Raw genomic sequence first — 23,663 nt, forward strand, 5'->3', positions numbered from 1 at the left:
AGGTTGGCACTTTGCATGGCAGCCTCTAACATCAGTGTGTATGTTTTGTAGAGCGCTTTGAGTGGTCGATAAGACTAGAAAAGCTCTGTATGAGTGCAGACTATTTACACACAGTCATGTTGAACAGAGCAGCAGGTTTTTTATATTATATTAACATTCAACAACTACATCACCCATGAGGCTCTGCCAGCACGTCACACTTCCTGTGATTAACTACTTTAGATTCTGACATATTAAATATCATCCAGGTCATAATCACAGCTTACATCAGTCAAAGTAATTAAATCTAAATTTAATAAATTTAATGAAGTATTGCAGTAAAAGTACATAAGTATTATGAGCTTGATGTAGTTAAAGTATTGCAGTAAAAGTAGTGGTTTGGTCCCTCTGACTGATATATTATTATATATGACATCATTAGATTATTAATAGTGAAGCATCAGTGTTAGAGCAGCATGTTACTGTTGTAGCTGCTGGAGGTGGAGCTACTTTACACTACTTTATATACAGTTAGCTAGTTTAGTCCAGTGGTTCCCAACCTAGGGGTCGGGCCCCTCCAAAGGGTCAGCAGATAAATCTGAGGGGTGGTGAGATGATTAATGGGAGAGGAAAGAAGAAAAAACAAAGTTCTGATACACAAATCTGTTTTCAGTTTTTGGACTTTTTCTCTAATCTTTGATTTTTGCTGAAATATTGGATCATTTGAACATTTATTGAAATGAAAGCATGTGAGAAGTTTAGAGGGAAAAATCACTATTTGGTGGAGCTGTTAACAACTCATAGACATGTGAAATGTGACCCCGACTACACACTGCTTTTTGTAAGACGTCAAAAGCCAAAAAGGTTGGAAACCACTGGTTTCATCTTTAACAATGTGTTGTATTTTAAAAGCTTGTTATATTATCCATTGTGTCAAATCTACATCTGAAAAGTAACTAAAGCTGTCAAATAAATGTAGTGGAGTAGAAAGTACAATATTTCCCTCTGAAATGTAGAAAGTAGCATCACATGGAAATACTCAAGTAAAGTAAAAGTACCTCAAAACTGCACCAAAGTACAGGATTTGAGTAAAGGAAGAAAGGCAGTTTGAGGAGCAGTGGAGCTGACTTTTACCTCAACAGGTTAATATTTTATTGGTTTTCCATCTGCAGCAGATCTGGAGTCAGACTGTGGTTGAAAGAACAGTTTCACCAAATGTTCTTATACATGTTTAATTGAGTCAGATGCAGCGAAGTGAACTCAGACAGACAGCGAACACGTCGTCTGAGAGAGGAAACATTCAGAAACACACTTTCAAATTTGAACCTAACCTAAGATACAGTTATATCTTGAAGTAGTCGGTCAGTGTGGTCTAAACGTCAACATTTTACAGATAAATTGACAATTTATGTTTCCATTTTGAAACAGGCGGTATCTTTGGGCTGCTGTTAGCATGCTACAAGCTAATGAAGCTAAAAGAGAGTTTTGTTTTTAAATGAAAACAGGCTTTTTGAGAATAAAATGTCAGAATCTGATTTCAAGCAGCTGCTTCTTGTTGTTGAGCTTCTCATAAAGATTTAAACATCAGAAACGCACAAACTGGATGTGCAGCAGCCCTTAAATCCGTATCATGACGGTTCAGACAGACGCTGCAACTAAAGATTATTTTCATTATCGATTAATCGTTTTATCAGAGCTGAAGAGGACATTTATGACTTGTTTTGTCCGATCAACAGTCCAACCCACAAAGACATTCAGTTTACTGTCGTACAAGATAAAGAAACAAAGAAAAATTGTCATATTTGAGAATTAAGAAACTAAATGTTTTAGCTCAGGAACTAAACTCAGTGTGGGACGTTCAGGAACTTTACTGAGCACGGTGCATTCGGGAACTTAACTGAGCATGGTGCGTTCGGGAACTAAACGGAGCACGTCGCATTGGGGAACTAAACTGAGCATGATGCATTCAGGAACTAAACTCAGCATGGTGCGTTCGGGAACTAAACGGAGCGTGTTGCGTTCGGGAACTAAACGGAGCGTGTTGCATTCAGGAACTAAACTGAGCATGGTGTGTTCAGAAACTAAACTGAGCATGGTGTGTTCAGGAACTAAACTGAGCGTGGTGCGTTCAGGAACTAAACTGAGCGTGTTGCATTCGGGAACTAAACTGAGCATGGTGTGTTCAGGAACTAAACTAAGCGTGTTGCATTCAGAAACTAAACTGAGCGTGATGCGTTCGGGAACTAAACTGAGTGTGTTGCATTCAGGAACTAAACTGAGCGTTCTGCGTTCAGGAACTAAACTGAGCGTGTTGCATTCGGGAACTAAACTGAGCATGGTGTGTTCAGGAACTAAACTAAGCGTGTTGCATTCAGAAACTAAACTGAGCGTGGTGCGTTCGGGAACTAAACTGAGTGTGTTGCATTCAGGAACTAAACTGAGCGTGATGCGTTCAGGAATTAAACTGCGTGTGTTGCATTCGGGAATTAAACTGAGCGTGGCACATTTGGGAACTAAACTGAGCATGGTGCATTCGGGATCTAACCTGAGCGTGTTGCATTCGGGAACTAAAATGAGACAAAGGTGTAATGGTGTAATGCAGGATTATAAAGGAGCTTTCTAATAGTCACACTACATGTTTAAAGGTTTAAATGTTGACATTTTGCTATTTTTAGTGCTACAGAACGTTTTTCTGTGTCAGTGTTTTTAATTTCTGCTCTGTACTTCCAGCTGTCAGTCTGAATAACATCCCAGTGCAGCTTCATGTTTCCTCCACCGACTCTGAACATGCTGAACTCAGCACTTTCCTTATCAGCTCACATGTAAACATCTACCCAACACTCTGTGTGTGTGTGTGTGTGTGAGTGTGAGTGTCAGGATGAGTCAAGGTTCTACAGCGTGGATCTGGAGCGAGGTCCTACAGGTTTCGGTGTGTTAAACACACAGACTTTTGTCTCTTTGTTTAAAATCCTTTAAATTTACTTTAAAAGTCCAACCTGCTGTTGAAGAACTAAAATGGGTGCAGTGGGGCTCAAGAACTAAACTGAGCATTTAGGAACTAAAATCAGCACGGTGCCTTCAGGAACTGTACTGGGTATGGTGTGTTTGGGAACAAAAATGACAGTCGAGCATTCACGACCTAAACTGAGCGCAGGATGTTCAGGAACTAAAATAAGCATGGTGCGTTCGGAACTATAGCTTACTGAACGCAGGGCGTACAAGAACTAAACTGAGCGATGGGAACTCCACTGAGCGCCAAGTGTTCAGGAACCATAGCTTACTGCGTGTTGGGCGTTTGGGAACTAAAATGAACACAGGGCATTTAGGAACTAAAATCAGCACAGTGCCTTCAGGAACTGTACTGGGTAAGGTGCGTTCAGGAACTAAATTGAGCAGTGGGAACTCTACTGAGCGCAAAGTGTTCAGGAACCATAGCTTACTGCGTGTCGGGCATTTGGGAACTAAACTGAGCGCAGTGTGTTTGGGAACTAAACTGAGCGCAGTGTGTTTGGGAATTAAACTGAGTGTGGTGCATTTGGGAACTAAACTGAGCGCAGTGCGTTTGGGAACTAAACTGAGCGCAGTGCATTTGGGAATTAAACTGAGTGTGGTGCATTTGGGAACTAAACTGAGTGTGGTGCATTTGGGAACTAAACTGAGTGCAGTGCGTTTGAGAACACAACTGAGCATGGTGCGTTTGGGAACTAAACTGAGCGCTGTGCATTTGGGAATTAAACTGAGTGCAGTGCGTTTGGGAACTAAACTGAGCGCTGTGCATTTGGGAATTAAACTGAGCGCTGTGCATTTGGGAACTAAACTGAGCACAGTGCATTTGGGAACTAAACTGAGCGCTGTGCATTTGGGAACTAAACTGAGCGTGGTGCGTTTGGGAACTAAACTGAGCGTGGTGCGTTGGGGAACTAAACTGAGCATGGTGCGTTTGGGAATTAAACTGAGAAAGATATTTATGTCTTCATATATCACAGCTGGTATAATACAGGACTATAGTGGAGCTTTCTAACAGTCACATGATTAAATGTTTAAATGTTGACATTTTGCTATTTTTAGTGCTACAGAACATTTTTCTGTGTCAGTGTTTTAATTTCTGCTCTGTACTTCCAGCTGTCAGTCTGAATAACATCCCAGTGCAGCTTCATACATGCAGAACTCAGCACTTTGCTTATCAGCTCACATGCAAACATCCACCCAACACTCTGCATGTGTGTGTGTGTGTGTGTGTGTGTGTGTGTGTGAGTTCAGTGTTAAACACACAGACTTTTGTCTCTTTGTTTAAAGTCCTTTAAACTTGCTTTAAAGGACCATCCCGCTGTTTTTTCCTCTTTCAGTCCTTTCTCTTTAAATCCTGTTTACTGTACTCTCCCGCTGAGCTCAGTACAGTTTATTTGTGCAGCTTATAGTCACGCACTCTGTCTCTGATGTTTACAGACTCACGAGAACAACAACAAATATATTTCCTGACAGCACAAACTCCCTGAGACGACCAACACAAAGTAAAAAAAGTGCACCATTTGTCTAGAATGTTGATTTTGTTACTTCCAGGCAGCTGTTAATTTATGAAACTCGATCACAGTCGGTGTTTAGTCGACTATATTTAGATAGTCAGTCACATTAGCATCATTTATTGATGCAGCTGAGAGCAGAGACTGTTTTAAAAACTCTCTCTCTGCTAAGTAAGGCTGCACAATTATTCAAAAATGTACCAAATCTGACATTACAACTGGCTATAAATGTAGCCAGTGTTGTTCACGTCTGTTTAGAGTAGAGCTTATGTTAGTGGCGCTCTGGTGACCAAAATGTTTAATTTATGTCCCAGATTTAAGTCAGACCTTTGCTGCACATCGTCCCTCATCTCTGTCCTCATTTTGTTTCATCTCTTCACTGTCAGCTGTCCAATAAAGACATAAGATGCACCAAAAAATACTTTAAACAAATCTAACTTATAACTTAAAGCTGGGTCTTAAACCAGCAGTAATGATGGAGGATAAAATCCACAGTGTGTCCACACAGTCATTTAAAAGTCTGTGTGAAGCTTCTATTCAGCTTCATCAGTCTGAGTTAGTCATATCAAGTGGATATCTGACACATTTACAGTCTTTTTAGCATCAAATTCCCTCTTTGTGTTTCCTCGGACAGTGTTTCCCTGTTGAGCTGCAGGTGGAAGTATAGTAACAAAAAGAGAAACTTTGGCACTAAAAAGACTGTAACGTTGAAAGATATCTACTTGATTTGACTCATTTGGACGCTGAAGCTTCATATTAGCTTCAGATAAACTTTTAAATACATTTTTTTGTCCTCCATCACTTCTATTGTAAGTGCATTATGAAAGGATCTTGTAATGGTCAGTATGAACAGGAGGAATGATTACAGCAAGAAAAACAGCTGTAATGTTCATTTTAGCAAAATTAATTTGAACAGAACCTGAAATTTTAAAAAGAAAAAGTGTTTTCACCACTAAAAATACTGAAAAGCAATAAATAAATATATAACAAATAAATAAATATTACAGCTTAATCCATGATCTGGTTTCTATGACAACAAACTGAATATTTTTGGGTTGTGGACTGTTGGGCGGGACAAAACTGATGATGTCACTGATGATGTCACTTGAGTCAGTGTCGGTTGGGGCTGAAGGCGACAAGTTTGAAAAGTAAATAAATCTGGGAGAGTGGAGTTAAAGTTCCAGGCTACATTAGCTGCTACTAGCATAGCACACCACAATCTCCAGGTGCATTGTGGGTAATGTAGGCGGCAGGTTTTGACAAGAAAGAAGAAGAATGTGTGGAATAAAAAAAAAATACAGTGGGTGCTTTCGTCCTCGCTCCTCCTCCGTCCTCCGGCTGTGAAACTGATCCGCCACCGTCATCGAGGATGTCAGCTAATCTGAGACCATTTCAAATACGTCTCAACTCTCCTATAACATCACCCACACATCGCTCCTTTACGTCCGTTCTGTTCTTTTAGTAATTAAAACAGATATAAATTGTCTATTTGTGTCTCATCCTGTGACAGACAGACGCTGCTATAGATCTATAATCTAATAATACAAAAATGGAGTAGTTATCAGATGTTTTTCTTTTAAACTGTTAATGAATAATTTCCACATATTGATAGTTGACTTCTGTCGTATTTGACAGTTGAGATGCTGTTCGTCATGAGTCGTCTCCTCTGAGTGATGCTGGAGTGAACGAAGTGAGCATCGAACTTCATTCTTCTTTAAATACTTTAAATACTACAATGTTTATTTATCATTAAATATATATATATGTGTGTGTGTGTGTGCGTGTGTTGAAGGAGTGAAATGCTAAATCCCTGCATGACTCTTTTCAGCTCACACATGAACAGCTGATTGTTCTCAGTGTTGGGATACGCAGCTGCTGGTCTGTGATGTAACTCTAAAGCTTCTTACACACAGAAAGTTGCTCTTTTTTAAAGCCTCTTTTTAAAGTGTTGTTCTGCAACACTAAAAGCACCATTCCAGAGTTTTTAGACCCTGAAAACTGTAAATCCTGCAGCTATACCGATCATTCACTTCACTGTATTTCCATGAAAATCAAATCAGAGATAATCCGCCACATGTTGCAGTAAGAAGGTTTCTGTGTTCAGGTGGTTGCAGCAACGCTCAACATGAAACTCTGCAAACAGCTCAGTCAGTCAGTAGTTGAGGCTGGTTAATGGTGGTCTGTCTGTCTGTCCACCTGTCTGTCTGTCTGTCTGTCTGTCTGCTGGTCATGTGACCTCTCAGTTCTGTGGTTGTTTCCAGTTTTTCTTTGTTCTCGGCGATTAATGTCTCGCTGAGCCAGAAAATCTTTCTGAGAATTTCACTCCCTCCTCCCTCACTGAGGTTTCCACCCCAGATTGGACTGACATGGGATCAGGTGTGTGTGTGTGTGTGTGTGTGTGTGTGTGTGTGTGTGTGCGTGTGCGTGTGTGTGTGTGATGAACTTGGCGGTCTCTGCTGCAAGACCAAACTCCTACAAATTTTTCTCTCCATGTTCATTCCTGAAAATGAGTTCAGATCAGTTAAATTAGCAACACAATGAAAAAATACTCAATTACAAATACATTCAAAATACTACTTAAGTAAAAATACATTAGTATTGTCAGCAGAATATACTTAAAGTAAAGTAAAAGTACTTATTATGCAAAATGGCCCGATTGAGATTGTTGTTAAATATTAAAACTGATTAATTGATGTGTACATATTAGCAGCATTTTAATGTTGTCATGGTAACGCTCATTTTAACACCTCAAACTATTTAATAGTCTCATATATAACAAACTGATCATATGTTTTAAATATAAAATCTTCAACTGAAACGTAACTAAATCTGTCAAATAAATAAAGAGGAGTAGAAAGTACAATATTTACATGAAGCACGATATATATCAGATGAACATCTTTTGTTTTTTAGTGTCTAAAACTTAAACTGTTTAAAAAATGTTTCAGCTCTTTAAAGGAGACATATTCTGCTTTATGTGCTTTTCTGTTATTTATATCCTGTTATGATGTTAAACATGGTTAAACTTGAGGTCAGGTTTTTGTTTTATCTTGCTGATGAGCTGACGTCGGCTCGTCGCACATGCCCATAAATGGCCGTCTGTTCTGTAGCCTTGGTTGCTAAGTTTGTTGCTAAGGTGTGTTGCTAGCGTTGTTCACTCTCATATCTCAGATGTGATTCAGCTCCAGCATGTACGGATGTGTTTAAGAAATTGACATTTGGAGTAAAGAAGGAGAAAAAGAAGTGAAATCCTGCTACTATAGTTTGTTTACGTAGCCTCCGGAGCCAGAGGAAGCTTCCTGAAGCTGACCAATCAGAACAGAGCAGGCTCATCAGGAGGCGGGGCCTTAAAGAGACAGGAGCTAAAACGGCCTGTTTCAGACAGAGGCTGAACTGAGGGGCTGCATAAAGGACCAGTAGAAGATAAATAAGGAGTTTTTAACTGGAAATCATGTAAAGATATTCCAGTAGAGCCCCAGAATATAAATATAGAGCTGGAAATGTGCAGAATACGTCCTCTTTAACAAACTCTAATTCCAGCTTTGCTCCCGGCAGACAGCATCATGTGACCGCTCCCTCAGTGAAACTTTAACATCATTTTTAGGTGTTTGAACAAATGACTGACTGTTCTTTTCCAGCGGGGTCTGTGGATGTGAGAACTGGTCTCTTGTACTGCAGCAGCTGCTCGTTCAGACTGAACAGACCTCAATTATTAAACCTGAAACACATTTATTATTATGCAGCTGTCAGAGAGTCACAGAAACAGTCTACATTTATACAACGCACTTTTAAATTTGTTTCCATCATTTAAAAACAAGTCTGACGGGTCAACAGACATGATGAGCATGTATCTAGTGTACCGGTGTTGCCGTGGTTACAGGTGTTATCCAGTTTGATTGGATGATATGTGACTCTCTCTCTCTCTCTGTTTCTCTCTGTGTAGCCCCGTCCCTGATGTCGCACCGCTTCGTGACGGTGCGGCGCGGCAGCCCGGCGGCGCGCACGGGGCAGATCCAGCCGGGAGACCAGCTGGAGGCGGTGGAGGGTCGAGCGGTCGGAGGCCTGCAGCACCGAGACCTCGCCCAGATCCTGAGGAGAGCCGGGAACACGCTGAGACTGAGCATCACGCCCAGACACCGTACGACACACACGCTTGACTTTTACAGGTTTATTCCACACGGAGATGAGGTCCGATGGCGTTTAAAATAACTGCAACTCAAAGATGTCTGATCATCTTTTGTCGTCTGAGAAGCAGAAACACGACTGGAGCTGAAAATGAGCTGAGCAGTGAAAAATAGATGAAATGTAACTTTAAGTGAAGTGAGTCTCCACTCTGTCAGACTACAGGAACACACAGTCCGCTGGCGGTCGTACAGCGGCGTTACAGAGTGATGCGTCTTTACTCACAAACAGTCTTTGTGTGAATACAGACAGCAGCTGCAGAGACGCATCAACCACAGAAAACACTGACTTCATTTCATTAACCTTCATTATCTGCAGCTGATTAAAATACGAGAACATGCTGCTGCCTGCTTTTTGCTCAGTTTCCTCCAGCGGTGGAAAGTAACTAAGTACATTTACTCAAGTTCTGTATTTAAGTACAACTTTGAGGTACCAAATAGTGATTTTTCCCTCTAAACTTCTCACATGCTTTCATTTCAATAAATGTTCAAATGATCCAATATTTCAGCAAAAATCAAAGATTAGAGAAAAAGTCCAAAAACTGAAAACAGATTTGTGTATCAGAACTTTGTTTTTTCTTCTTTCCTCTCCCATTAATCATCTCACCACCCCTCAGATTTATCTGCTGACCCTTTGGAGGGGCCCGACCCCTAGGTTGGGAACCACTGGACTAAACTAGCTAACTGTATATAAAGTAGTGTAAAGTAGCTCCACCTCCAGCAGCTACAACAGTAACATGCTGCTCTAACACTGATGCTTCACTATTAATAATCTAATGATGTCATATATAATAATATATCAGTCAGAGGGACCAAACCACTACTTTTACTGCAATACTTTAACTACATCAAGCTCATAATACTTATGTACTTTTACTGCAATACTTTAACTACATCAAGCTCATAATACTTATGTACTTTTACTGCAGTACTTTAACTACATCAAGCTCATAATACTTATGTACTTTTACTGCAGTAAAGGATTTTTCATCACTGGTTTCTTGTTAAAATGAGAAACTTTTCATGTTATTAAAATATACTTTTCTTGTCATTATGACATATTTTTTCATAATTAGTTAATACTAAATTATTCAGTTTTTACAATAAACTTTTTTTTGTGTTGAATCACAAAACTTTCGCTTTATTTCACAAAATGAGAATAATATGAAATCAACATACATAAAAACATCCTGTCACATAGATCAATCATGTTACACGGTTGCTATGGCGACAGTGACACTGAGCACTGACTGTATCTCATTATAACAACAAACCTTCTTGAAGAAAACTTTGTTTTATTGAGATAAACGTTTCTCTGTAACAATAAAGTTTTGTGATTTAACAAAATAAAGTGACAGCTGATCATAAGAAAAGTTTCTCGAAAACACTGAATCATTTGATATCTAGTAATAATGAGAAAATACACTTCTCAATCACAATCTAATGCAATCCAATACAACTAGTGGATTAGATTGAAAAATGTTCCTAATATTTTGTCCACTTCATTAACATACTTTTCAATATAACACACTCCAGTTCATCACCACCTGAATAATAAACATAAAGTGGAATTATCATCTTTCTGACAATGTCAACAAAAACTAATATATAAACTTCATAAGTAGAGTTTATGGCAGAGCTGTTATGTTGGATCACATTAGATTACACAGATGTTCCTGATGAAACGGCTGGTTAGTTTATGTCATAACAACATGAAAATCATCTTGTTATATCACGAAAAAGATGCGAAAACGTGAAAGTTTTCATGTTCTAATGAGAAACTAAGTGAATATGTTGTTGTCATGGTGTTAATGTGAGAGACAGATAAACATGAGAAGCTGCTGCTGATATATTCTCCGCTGATCTTTGATCATGAAACACTGTCAGCAGAGATCAAAGCTTTCAGAAGAGACTCGTTAATGAATCCAGACGGAGAACAGGATCCTCTCTGATCTCTGACGTCTCTGATTTCACACGTTTCCTCCTTCAAGGCTCGAGAGCAGGATTTAAACTCCACTTTTATTTTCATTAATCTGCTGATTATTTTCTCAATTAATTGATTAGTTGTTTGATCCATAAAATGTCAGAAAATGTTGAAAAATGTTGATCAGTGTTTCCCCAAAAACCCAAGATGACGTCTTCAAATGTCTAATTCAGTTTACTGTCAGAGAAGACTAAAAAAAAATAGAAAATATTCACATTTAAGAAGCTGGAATCAGAGAATTAGGACATTTTTTCATAAAAAATGAGTCAAAATGATCAATAGTTGGCAACTAATCGATGAATCAACTAATCGTTGTAGCTTTACTCCTCTTGAATGAACGTTTCTCTTCTCTCCTCCTCAGACTCGTCGTCCCTGTCAGAAGGAGCAGACCTGGACATCGACGGCCGGTTGATGAAGGGATCCAGAGGGAGGTCAAAGGTCATTCTCACATTCATTCTGGTTTCTAGAACTAGAAAAAGTAGTGGAGCCTTAAAGAGACAGGAGCTAAAACGGCCTGTTTCAGACAGAGGCTGAACTGAGGGGCTGCAGAAAGGACCAGTAGAAGATAAATAAGGAGTTTTTAACTGGAAATCATTCAAAGATATTCCAGTAGAGCCCCAGAATATAAATTAATATAGAACTGGAAATGTGCAGAGTACGTCCCCTTTAACTGAATCTATAACTTATCTTACCCACCAGGAGCGTCGGTTCCACGTTGACATCATTGTTATTTACTTAAAGTCATAAAACCCGAAAACTGTGCATCAGTCCAGCTGTAGAAGCAACACAGGCAGTAGTCATGTGAATAGCAGTGGTAGTAATATTAGCAGCAGTAGTAGTTGTAGTAAAGTTTACTTGTAGTAATCGGAGTGTGTGTGTGTGTGTGTGTGTGTGTGTGTGTGTGTGTGTGTGTGTGTGTGTTTGTGTGTCAGGATGAGTCGAGGTTCTACAGCGTGGATCTGGAACGAGGTCCTACAGGTTTCGGTTTCTCTCTGAGGGGGGGCAGCGAGTACAACATGGGGCTGTATGTGCTGGGACTGATGGAGGGGGGGCCGGCCCAGCGCAGCAACAAGATACAGGTAAACACACACACACACACACACACACACACACACACACAGCAGACTTACTGTGAAGCAGCTGCAGGAAGTTTTCTGCTCTTTCTGTAACGTTTGTCCTGTTTTCCTTCATGACGTTAAATGATGTGAAGTTTTCATGATCTTTAGTTTTCTTAGTTTCTGTCTGCAGCTTTGAGACTCTGAGCATCAAACATTCAACATCACAGCTGCTCCAGCCGCTCTCTGCTTTCTGTCCGTTTGAATATTTAACACCAAATGGTCCAGACTGAAAATCTAAATCTAAAGTGCCGCTAGCGTCCCCTAGAGGCCGCAGAGGGGTCATTAAAATCTAAAGGGTTCGTCCTCTGAGGAGCAGGAACCAGATCAGGACATTTATGTTGTGTCGGGTTGTCCAGTGACAATTCCAATAAAGTTTATTCAAACACAGCATCCTCAACGATGGTCCTGTATCCCGCCGTCTGGCTGCTTGTATCATGACTACAATACATCACATTAACAGAGTCTCTGTGTCCGTTTCATAGAAGAAGAGACGCATGTTTTTAACGGTACTGAAGATCGAACCTTCAGGATTTCTGGAGAGCTGAGGTCATGATGTCACTTCCTGTTTAGCCTCTGTTCCACCGGCTTCTGTAACTCAACGCAATCTCTCATTCAGAGTTTCCACATTCTCAGACCGCTCAGCTGCTGTCAGAAATTTAAATCTTTGTTATTTTAACAAAATCAAACAACATTTTCATTACACGCACAGAAAAAACTACAACTCCCATTAAAAGAACTACAAGTGCAGCAGCGACTTTACTTACATCATCGAAACTGGGTTTGTCCATATCTGTAAAACTTCCCACGGCTTTCCTCTGAAGTCATCGTTACTGTCTGTAGCACGTCTTCAGCCTGTAAACATCTAGGACTGATGGGAACAGATGTTTGTTAAAGGCTGATAAATAACACAAATATTGTATAAATAATGATATTAAATGTTTTTTTTCAGAAAACTCCCGTCCTTATTTAAACATAGGAATCGAGTCACATGACATACTGTTGAGCATGGGTGTAGATTTGAGTATGAACGGTGGTGCAATGTCCCAACAACCAGTGTTTTTACTGATTCCAAACAATCTTGCTATTTGTCTCCATATAATGTTACCCGTTATATCTCTGCAGGGTTGCCAGGTTTGTGTGTTTTCTGCAAAAAGAAGTGTGTTATTATGTGTCAGGGACCAAGCAGTAAAACTCAGGAACAGAAGGTGTATAAAACAAAAATTAGTCATCTATTTACAACTTAATGTCAACTTTTTCCCAAAATACAAAAATAGGAAAACTAGTAGAAAGTAATTTCAAAAACTCAAATTGAGGTCAACTAAACAAACAGCATAACAGACCTGACAAATGACACATAAGGGGGGCAGGAATAAACAGTTCACTCTATAACACAAAGTAACCTTAATCTCAACAAAGATTTAAATCAAGAAACTATTTACAACCAAAACTAACTATCAAAAGCAGGAAAAACAAACTTAAAGTAACTGAAGTCAACTGGATCCTGAAAGGCAGACTCCCCTCTGACACGCTCCAGTTGGCCTCCTGCCTGCCGCAGTATAAGCGGCCATCTTTACCGGCGCCGACTCTTTCGGCCAGAGGGAGGACTCGCCGGATCCATGAAACAAAAGACAAATCAGGATTAAACACAAGCAAGAAATATGAAAAACAGAATGTTAACTAAAACATGTGCACTTAAATTATCCAACAAACTGTCAGTAATAAAGTGAGCACTGTATGTGTACTGTGATTATCTGAAATGTTTGTATGTTAAGTGTTAAAAAAGAAAACTACTAACACTTGTTCACATGTGGTTTGGCCACCACGTTATGATAGAGAGTGAAAGAGGGGGATACTGGACTTGAGTATCTGGCAACCCTTCACGCTGTGTTACACATCGTCAACTAGCTGCAGCCCAGCAGAGGCCTGGTAGTAGGAGGTGAATCTGAAGTGGTTGGTATTTATTTATTCATAGCTTTTAAACATAACATAACTGAAAAGATCTTCACTGAACAAAACTAACATCTCGTTACTGTTGGTGAAAATTGCTCCCAAAAGCAAATGAGGACTTCGGGTCCTTTTTAAAGAAGAACCGAAGTGTAAAAGAATGTTCTGTTATCTATGATTAATCTTCTTGGACGTTATTAGGAGAAATATTTATACAACTCCGTCCTCCCCCAGTTCAAAGAGTGGATGAGTTATTATTGCATATGGGTCATTACAACATGGATTATTTAGAAGCTAAATCAGTCACAGCTTGTCTAACTGATCTGTTTGACATCATTTTATTATAAAAGTCCCGTCAGCAGCAGCCTGAGCAGCACAGAGACACACAGACAGGTGAGCTGCAGCCCGTTTGATTAAAAAAAACCAAAGTTAAAACCAAATCTACGACCTTTGACTGAGGTTCTGCTCCAAGGTCGGATTTCTACTTATTAGCAGAGTTACAAATGTTAACGAGACTTTTAATGAGGAATCTGGAAGTTCTGGTTTCACTTTGGCTCTTTAACTTTAACTCAGAGCTGCTGAACCTGCTGCCAGAAATCCAACCGATCATCTAACAGACAGAACTTTGATCAATCTACGGTGGCCCTGAAGTGCACATCACAACGACAAACAGGAAAACACAACAGCAAATCACAAAACACAACAACAAATAACAAAACACAACCGCAAAAGCAGATAACACAACCGCAAAAGCAGAGAACGCAACCGAAGAAGTTAATGTTGTTGTGTTGTCTGCTTTTGCGGTTGTGTTTTGTCATTTGTCGTTGTGATGTGCACTTCAGGGCCACCGTATCAATCAGACATTAAACAACAACCGATCTGACAGAAGCTCAGCCTGATTCTAAAATTAGTCGGAGTGACTAATTCTTCCCGACTTCACTGTAAACTAAAGATAAACTGACCGTCTTCCTCCCTGCCTGTAGATCAGAAGGACTCCGTGGTGTTTATGTTGGTGAAAGCAGGTGCGCTTGTTGTGTTCTCAGGTGTCCGACCAGCTGGTGGAGATCAACGGAGACAGCACGGCCGGGATGACTCACAGTCAGGCTGTGGAGCAGATCAGAAGAGGAGGACATCGAATCCACCTCGTCCTCAAGAAGGGAAACGGATACGTGCCCGACTACGGTGAGATTCAACCGCATGACGGCGTACTGACATTTACATGATGTCACCTGAACACACCAGTCAGCAGGAGAAGAAGAAGAAGAAGAAGAGTTTGTAGCTGCTGCTTCTCTCTCACTTTTGCTTCTTTTTAACTTCCTGATTCTTGTTGAATTCTCACCTTTAACTAAATCTTTTCCTTTTGATTCACAAAAGTGAAGTTTGAGCTTAAAGGAAGATGTTTTATATATTGTTCTTACTGTCAACAGATCTCATCTTTCAGTCTCTGGAGAGTTGTTCCGTATCAGGAAGTTGTTGGTTTGGTTCTGTTGTTGACAATAAGAAAAATATAAACATCTCCAGCTTTATGCTTTAAAACAGAACTGACTTCTCTGTCCAATCACAGCTCTGGATTCTCCTGATTCCTCCTGTCTTGACTTTGTATTTTTTTTTGTACTTTCTCTTTCTTCTTCCTTCTTTTGTTTCCTGCTCTGTTCTTCCTCTCTCTCCTCCTCCTCCTTGTCTTCCTCAGTGGAGTTGTCCAGCCTGTCTCTCTGTATGACCAACTCTAAACAGGGGGAGCCCTGCTTCTACGTGATTGGACGCACTGAAAACTCGCGGTTGGTAACTTGTCTTCCCTCAGACACTTCATCTCCTTTTCCTGAACTCTCTCTCTGTCTCTCATCCCTTCATCTTTACATTTTCATCAGCAGCTTTTGCAGAACAGTTAAAGTATTTTTTTGAAAAGGAATTAACATGAATACATCACTTTTTAAAATATTAAACATACAGAATGTACGAGACACAAAGAGCTAATTGACTTAGCTCTGTAATCACTAAATAATTCAAAACATACGACATTTTCTACTATTTATCTGTGTCCAGGTCACATTAATTTTATCAATGTTGTCATTAGGAATTGTTTATATACGTACTGGACATATCTACTGGTTTAACATCATTAAACTGGTTTAAAGAACAGTCAGGTGTCCATAGTAACAGTGAAAGAGGTTTTCCTCGCTGTAATCATTCCTCCTGTTCATACTGGATATTAAAAGATCCTTCAAATGTGTTTTCAATGGAAGTGATGGAGGATAAAATCCACAGTGTGTCCACACAGTCATTTAAAAGTCTGTGTGAAGCTTCTATTCAGCTTCATCAGTCTGAGTTAGTCATATCAAGTGGATATCTGACACATTTACAGTCTTTTTAGCATCAAATTCCCTCTTTGTGTTTCCTCAGACAGTGTTTCCCTGTTGAGCTGCAGGTGGAAGTATAGTAACAAAAAGAGGGACTTTGGCACTAAAAAGACTGTAATGTTGAAAGATATCTACTTGATTTGACTCATTTGGACGCTGAAGCTTCATATTAGCTTCAGATAAACTTTGAAATACATTGTTAAATTGAACAGCTAATGATGTGGTGTGATTTACTTTCAATATGTTGACAAACTGATGACGTTAGGTTATATAATTTAACATTAGGGGTTAACTCATTTAACGTTAATAGACTAGGGTGACGTCATTCTGTATAGCTTGTTTACAAAGGACACCTGTTAGAGTTAGCCTGTTAGCAGTTAGCTAACGTTAGCTAGCCAGTAAACTTACTCAATATTTTCATAGCACATGATATTGGACATATTTTATGACATTCTGATGTTGGCATGATTGGATAGTACAAATTAAAAGTAGTATCCTACATTATTTGCACTTACGTGCACTCAGAGCACCGCTGAGACGGAGCGCCGCTGCGTCCTGCAAACGTTGAAAGATATCTACTTGATTTGACTCATTTGGACGCTGAAGCTTCATATTAGCTTCAGATAAACTTTTAAATACATTTTTGAACAGAAGGAGGACTGTGGATTTTGTCCTCCATCACTTCCATTGTAAGGTCATTATGAAGGGATCTTCTAATGGTCAGTATGAACAGGAGGAATGATTACAGCAAGAAAAACATGTTTCAATGTTCATTTGGGCTCCTGACTGTTGTTTTAAGACACACATGAAAAACTGTGAACTCGTCCTTTAAGGTTATTTATCTTGGATGAGAAAAAATAAATCATATTTAACCATCCTAACATATGATTAGATTAGTTTTTAGCTAATTATTTTTTCAAAATCATCCATCAGTTTCTAGATTGATTTCCTTCCTTTAGTTTCACTTGATTTCTATGAAAATAAACCATCAGAGTCAGTGTTGAATTTTGAAAATCAGCCTGACAGTAGGAAGAAGCTCAGTGAATCTGCTGAGAGCTGAACTTCATCAGCAGCATCAGGTGGACGAACTGCAGCTGAATATTTTCTGTCTGTTTCTCTCAGGCCCTGAGGAAGGAGCCCTCTCCCCCTCCTCCTCTTCACGAATAGAGGAGCAGGATGTGGATACGGTAACCATGACGACCGCCTCCCTCAGCCCGCAGAGGGGAGGAGGAAGTACCAAAGGAGAAGGAGGAGGAGGAGAGAAGAGGAGGACGAGGAGAGAGGGAGAAACCAAACGAAGAACAGGAGGAGGAGGAGGAGGAGGAGGGTTAGTGCCTCCTGATCTGGACCTAGACGTGGTAGAGGAGGAGGCGCGGGAGGAGGAGAGACGGAGGGAGGAGGAGGAGGAGGAAGAGGAGAGGAGGAGAAGGAAGGAGGAAGAGCAGAAGAGGAAGATGAGGAGCCAGACTGTGAGGCATAAGGATACACGGGACCACCAGAGGGAGCAGGGGAGGAGGACCCGGAGCTTACCCAGGAACGTTGCGCGATCCTGGGACACACCAACGACGCAGGAGGGGGAGGAGGTGGAGGAGTCTGGGGGAGCGAAGCAGCAGGGGAGGAGGAGGAGCGAGATGAAGAGCAGGAGGAGGGTGAGAGAGGAGGAGGAGGAGGAGGAGGGAGACGTCACCACCACCCACCACACAGAGCATTCTGGGAGCTCAGCTGGCGCTCAGAGATCGGCGTTCTCCTTCCTCATGCCGATGGACGACGACGAGCGTCTGTCTGACAACGAATCAGCAGCCAGCTTCTCAGAGGTCAGCCTATCAGCAGCCAGCATCGCCACCGCGGGATGGAGGGGGGAATCTGATTGGACAAGAGCTCAGTTGTCACGACATCAAGGGGGCAGCCCAGGCCCCTGGCTGGAGCCGAGCCCGCAGAGACTGACGCGGGTTCTGATTGGCAGTCGGCTCAGTGGGCGGGGACTAGAGGGCGGGCTCTCTCTCTGATTGGCCAGCAGCGAGGACGTTCTCTTTCTTCATTCACTGACTTTTTTTTTTGAGGGGGGGGATATTTATAAGGGCTTTGAAGACCCGCCTCTTCCTGCATCTTATTGGATGACTCTTCTGGTTTTTATTGGAGGATGAGAAGCATGCAGAGTGAGGACCTGTTTCTGATTGGCTGGTGGACGGGATTCGAGGCCTCTGACTGGCTAATGACACAACAGCTGCCCACAGAGCCGCCGCATCTTTAACATGTTTAATTTTTTGTTGTTTTCATTTTTACCCATCATCCCGCAGTGTGTCCTGATGAGACGTTTCACTCGAAAACGTCACATCAGCTCATCTTCATCATCTTCATTATTCTGACTTTATAAACGTATGCAAAGATCATCGTCAGCGGCTCGTATTACAGCTGGTGATTTATCAAACAGTCTTTATGTGTATCTGAGCATGTGAATATCAGCGGAATGATTTTTTATTTTTATAAACTGAACATGTGACGGCTCGATGACGTCATTGTTATTATTATTATTATTATTATTATTATTATTATTATTATTATTATTATTATTAGACATTAAATAGAAGCAGAGATGATTTGATTTGCTTGCTTGCTTGTAAAAAAAAAAAAAGAAAATTGCCCGATGTTTTGAAATTCCTGATGATGTAACAGAGCCATACACACACACACACACTCTCACACACACACACACACACACACACATACACTCTGTGGCCAACATGGCCGACGACCTGCAGCTCTGCATCATAACAAGTGCCTCATTTAAACTTCAGCCTTCGTCCTGCAAACTGACGCCGAGGCTGCAGGCAGAGACACCGCAACTTCCTGTCATGTACTGTCACATCACACTATATACCACCACCACCACTTCCTGTCACATCACGTCACGTCACGCTATATAGACCGAATCACCGTGACGTCACGCTAATAACAACAACAACAACAACAGTCACTTCCGGGTAGACAACTGGTAGTTGATTTGAAGATATGTGACATCAGCAAACTTGTTTATTTCTGTTGTTATTTTCATAACTGTAACATTTGAAGATATATAGTTAAACCAAATCTACCCAATAGCAACATCTCACCGCCAGTTGGACTAACTGGTAGCTGATTTTGTCATAGTGGGAAGCCGCCTACTGCTGCTTTACTCATTTATACTTATGCTTACTTTTAATTACTTTTACTACTTACTGCTTATACTTATACTGCTTTACATGTGCTTCTTTATTTACTTCTTTACTTGCTTAAACTCATATTTATTTATGCTCCACGTCATTGAATTGTATGTACATGATGCAGTTGTTTTCTACCCGGAAGTTATTGTAAACACTGATTGGTTCTATATACCGCCACTTCCTGTCACATTACGTCACGCTATATATACCACTGAAAACCAACTGATGATTTAACCAGCAAATACTATTATTGCAATATTTTTACTGCATGTTTGGGCAGAAACAGTTTCAGAATCAAATTTTATTTGTTTCTATGTGATTACATTTCTCAGTTAGACTTTTGTTTTTTTATTTTTTGGAGGAGAAATCAGCTCTGTAGGTTTGACTGACACTCAAAAGTAAACATTTATAAGAGTAAACATTTTAATAAAAGTCAACTTAGATGATTCATTTATTAATTTTTTTGCAGTTCAGTTACACGTTCCATTATGATGTTTTTACGTCTGTCTGTCTGTCTGTCTACATTTACACCCTCAGCAGTCACACTACAACTCCCACAATCCCTTGCGCTGCCATTTAGCCCCGCCCCTCAGCCTGCTCTCTCTCTTAAGGGCATTTGGATCTTTGTCTTCTATGCATTTCCTAAAGACTGTCTGCTGGTGATCGATTCTAGCTGATCAGCAGAGGAGGAGGAGGAGCTCGCTGATCGCCCCCAGAGTCTGACTCTGGTTCTAAAGATGGGTCGAATTATTCAGGTTCTGGTCCAAAGTCGACCAAGAAGCATCGACGTCTGCACAGGATTCAACAATTTATCCATCAGACGTCTGCAAGAAACATCGCTGAGCTTCATAACATACAGACTGACAGAAACGCGAGTTAATAAATAGCTGTTAACACACTATTAGATATAAGTGTTTATTAATGTATTAGTCAATAACCATAACTCCTCCTGTGGACACCCAGAAGTGTTTGCTGCTGCATAAACAGACAATGAACGACAATATACTAAAACACAGCTGTAATAATATAAAATACCTCTTCAAAGGAGAAATAATAAGTATAAAATAAGTATAATAAATACTGTACATTAATAAACACTTAAAATGTTCTTATATCTGCTTATAACTACATTGTAGTGTGTTATAAACCATTTATTAACTGTTTATATTCTAAATTATAAATGATGAATTGGGGGACTTAAAGCTCTTTTTCTATATTTTCTTCTTGTAAACTAATCTGATGTTAATTTGATGTTTACAAGTATTGTGTGTTTATCAAAGCCTGATATATCTTATCCCTCTGTTGTTGTCCAGAAACTATTAAAAACACATCAGTGAGTCACACCACTGCACTGGGTGACATGTTCCTTCATTATGAAGAGTTTGGTCACGTTAGTTTGTTTAGAAACGGCTCCAAAGACTAATAACAGAGATGTTTTCAGTCTCCGGAGAGTAGTTCTGTGTACGGCTTGTTGTGCTTCATATCACAACCTTTGGACTTTGTGCTGAAGCTCTTTGAGAAATCCGTAATGCAGTACAAATACAAGAGCTGTAGCACAACAATCTAGTGAAGCAGTAAACAGAACAGCGTTCCCGCACATGCTCAGTGGCGTCTGCCTTACACAGAACTACTCTCTGGAGACTGAAAATGTGATCACTGTAACTAGTCTTTGGAGCCGTTTCCAAACAAACTAACGTGACCAAACTCTTCATAATGAAGGAACATGTCACCTAGTGCAGTGGTGGGACTAACTGACATGTTTTCAATAGTTTTTGGACAACAACGGAGGTCTACGGCACAGAGGAATAAGATAAATCAGGCTTTGGATACATACACAATACTTGTCGGTAGATCAGTTCATTGTTGGACTGGATCCAAACATGAGAGTTGCTGACAAGAAGAAAAATATAGAAAATCACCAATCTAATGTAGAAATTGAGACATTCTGTCACAGTTAAAGACTAAATCTGATCCAGGACATCATAATAACACGTTATCACATCAGTGGACACACATATCACCAAACATTTCACTCACTTAATAGCTCATACACGTTACAGGCTGAAAATATGACTGAATGGTACAGTCGGAAATCTTTCTAAGGTGGATTTCAGCTTCAACTGAGACCAGAACCTTTGAAATTATCAATTGATCCGATGATTATCTATATTTCCCTCTGAACTACAGCTGAGTAGAAGTATAAGCAGTAGTAGCAGAAAATGGAAATACTTAAGTGAAGTACAAGTACCTCAAAATTGGACTTAAGTACACTACTTGAGCAGCTACTTCAATCATAGATTCCACCGCTGGATCTGACATGGTTTCTACTGACTTTAATGTAGAGCTGCGATGATTAGTTAATTAATCAATTAGTTACCAACTATTATATTAATCTGCAATTATTTTGATAATATATCAATTGTTTTGAGTGCTTTGATTCCAGCGTCTCAAATGTGAATACTTTCTGGTTTCTTTAGTCTTCTATGTCAGTAAACTGAATATCTTTGGGTTGTGGACAAAACGACATTTGAGGACGTCATCTTGGGCTTTTGGGAAACACTGATCAACATTTTTAACCATTTTCTGACATTTTATAGACCAAACAACTCATCAATTAATCAAGAAGATAATAGACACATTTTTTTCAACATTATAAGAGTGCGGTTCTTGTGGTTCTGGATCAGGACGACTGATGACTTTCACTGCACTTTGCTCAACATTTTTCCACAAGTTTACATTAACAATTAAATAGACTGATCTAACAATAAGTCAAATATATTGTATAATGTTGAGCAGAATATAATAAGATAGCAGCTACCAGGTGTGCTAGTTGTTCTATTATCTACAAAAGGGCAAATTTTTCATTGTCCCACTTTGGAAAATGTGGTTTAAAATGTGGGACAGCTGGTTTCACAAATGTGGGACAGTCATGTAAATTGGTGAAATATGCATTCAAGCACATGAAATGTGCGATACAAATAATAATTTGGGGGTCTTAGTCTTGTAATGTTTTTTGTTATTTTTATGCAGGTTGCAAATTATATTAATATTAATATCAATACATAATATAATACATTACTATACTATTTGTAACAGCAAAAGCATTGTAATTACTGAGATGACCAAACATGGGCATGTACTTTGGAGTGTGATTTAGACCTTTTGGTGAGTATCCCAGATTTCAGTCTAAACTGTCCCACATGGGGAATTAGGAATAATCTGGGACAATTTGAAGGATCCTTTTTACGTTTGCCATTTCTTCTCTGACTTTGATATCAGCATTATATGAGTAGAAAACACCTTGGGGATTTCAGATTGGCAGTGGGTGCGGATATAATGTACTGGCTTCATATCGAAATACACTAACTGTGTACTGTGATTTTTTTTAAAAAGTAACAGGACATCAAGTCTCTACAAGAGTTATAAAAGTGATTGAATCTTTCATAAGACTCACAAGTACAACTCAGATACTGTAAACATTGATACATGTGGAGTATCAATATTCAAATTGGTCTCATGATAAGTCAATTGTTTGTTAGCTCATTATTTTAGCCTGCTGGCTAATAACCAACAAAGTAATTTGTAGTTCAGTTCTGTGAGGTGATTTAACTGTGACAGAATGGACTTCCTGCTGACTTGGAGCTAACTTTAACTCTGTTTAAAGACTTTTTTCACAGCAGACATGTTGACAAATGGCGTTATAATGTTATCAATTACAACTGAGCTTTTCCTGCTGTGACAAAACATTGGCCATTAAAAAAAGTTTATTCCCACCAAGGTAACACAGTACAATAATGTTCAACAATCCTGTTTTTTATCAAATAACAAAGACCTCACGGACAAAATGTATCCTATGAAAAATCTTCAACATGAAAAAGTGCAGGAACCTGAATTTAGAGAAAAATCAACATTTAGAGTTTTTAGAGGTACAGAAGTGTCAATGAATGAACAGTTAACGACTGTCATCAGGCTGTCGGTCATTACTGTACTGTGTTTCTGCATCAGTCTCTAGTTTATACCTCGAGCCTTCAGCAATAAAAGCCATCCTGATGCGTCCACATCACAGCTCACCACACAGCTCCTCTGATCAGACACTGGGCAACTTTTGGAGGCAACGGAGACGACGGTGTTGACCGGATTCATTCCAAAATTATTAATCAATTTGATGACAGGACAACAGTCAAAATCTACAGCTGATAAGTATTTCGAAAACAACAACCCTGTTAATGAAAATCTGCCTCCAGTTGATGTCAGGAGTTGTTTTATGAGCGACAGTTTGAATCTTGTCGTCTGCGTGGCCTCTGAACATCAATCAGCCCCAGAGAAACAGGAGCAAGCCTTTCATTTTGAAAAGCTCAGAGACCCGTCTTAAGTTCTCTC

General features: G+C 39.8%; 1 protein-coding gene across 9 annotated transcripts in view; it reads left to right on the top strand.

The window, feature by feature from the left end:
- The window catches only part of magixa (MAGI family member, X-linked a), a 66,679-nt gene extending 46,948 nt beyond the window's left edge, over positions 1 to 19,731 (top strand). For all 9 annotated transcript variants that reach the window (XM_044350428.1, XM_044350425.1, XM_044350433.1 and 6 more), the window contains 5 exons: positions 8,443 to 8,637; positions 11,026 to 11,102; positions 11,597 to 11,743; positions 14,770 to 14,908; positions 17,206 to 19,731. In XM_044350428.1, coding sequence (XP_044206363.1) covers positions 8,443 to 8,637; positions 11,026 to 11,102; positions 11,597 to 11,743; positions 14,770 to 14,908; positions 17,206 to 18,089 — 1,442 coding nt within the window. In that variant the 3' untranslated portion in view covers positions 18,090 to 19,731. The remainder of the gene's footprint in view (positions 1 to 8,442; positions 8,638 to 11,025; positions 11,103 to 11,596; positions 11,744 to 14,769; positions 14,909 to 17,205) is intronic.
- Positions 19,732 to 23,663: the final 3,932 nt, after the last annotated feature.

This window comes from Thunnus albacares, chromosome 5 (assembly GCF_914725855.1).
Source record: "Thunnus albacares chromosome 5, fThuAlb1.1, whole genome shotgun sequence".
Taxonomy (NCBI): Eukaryota; Metazoa; Chordata; class Actinopteri; order Scombriformes; family Scombridae; genus Thunnus; species Thunnus albacares.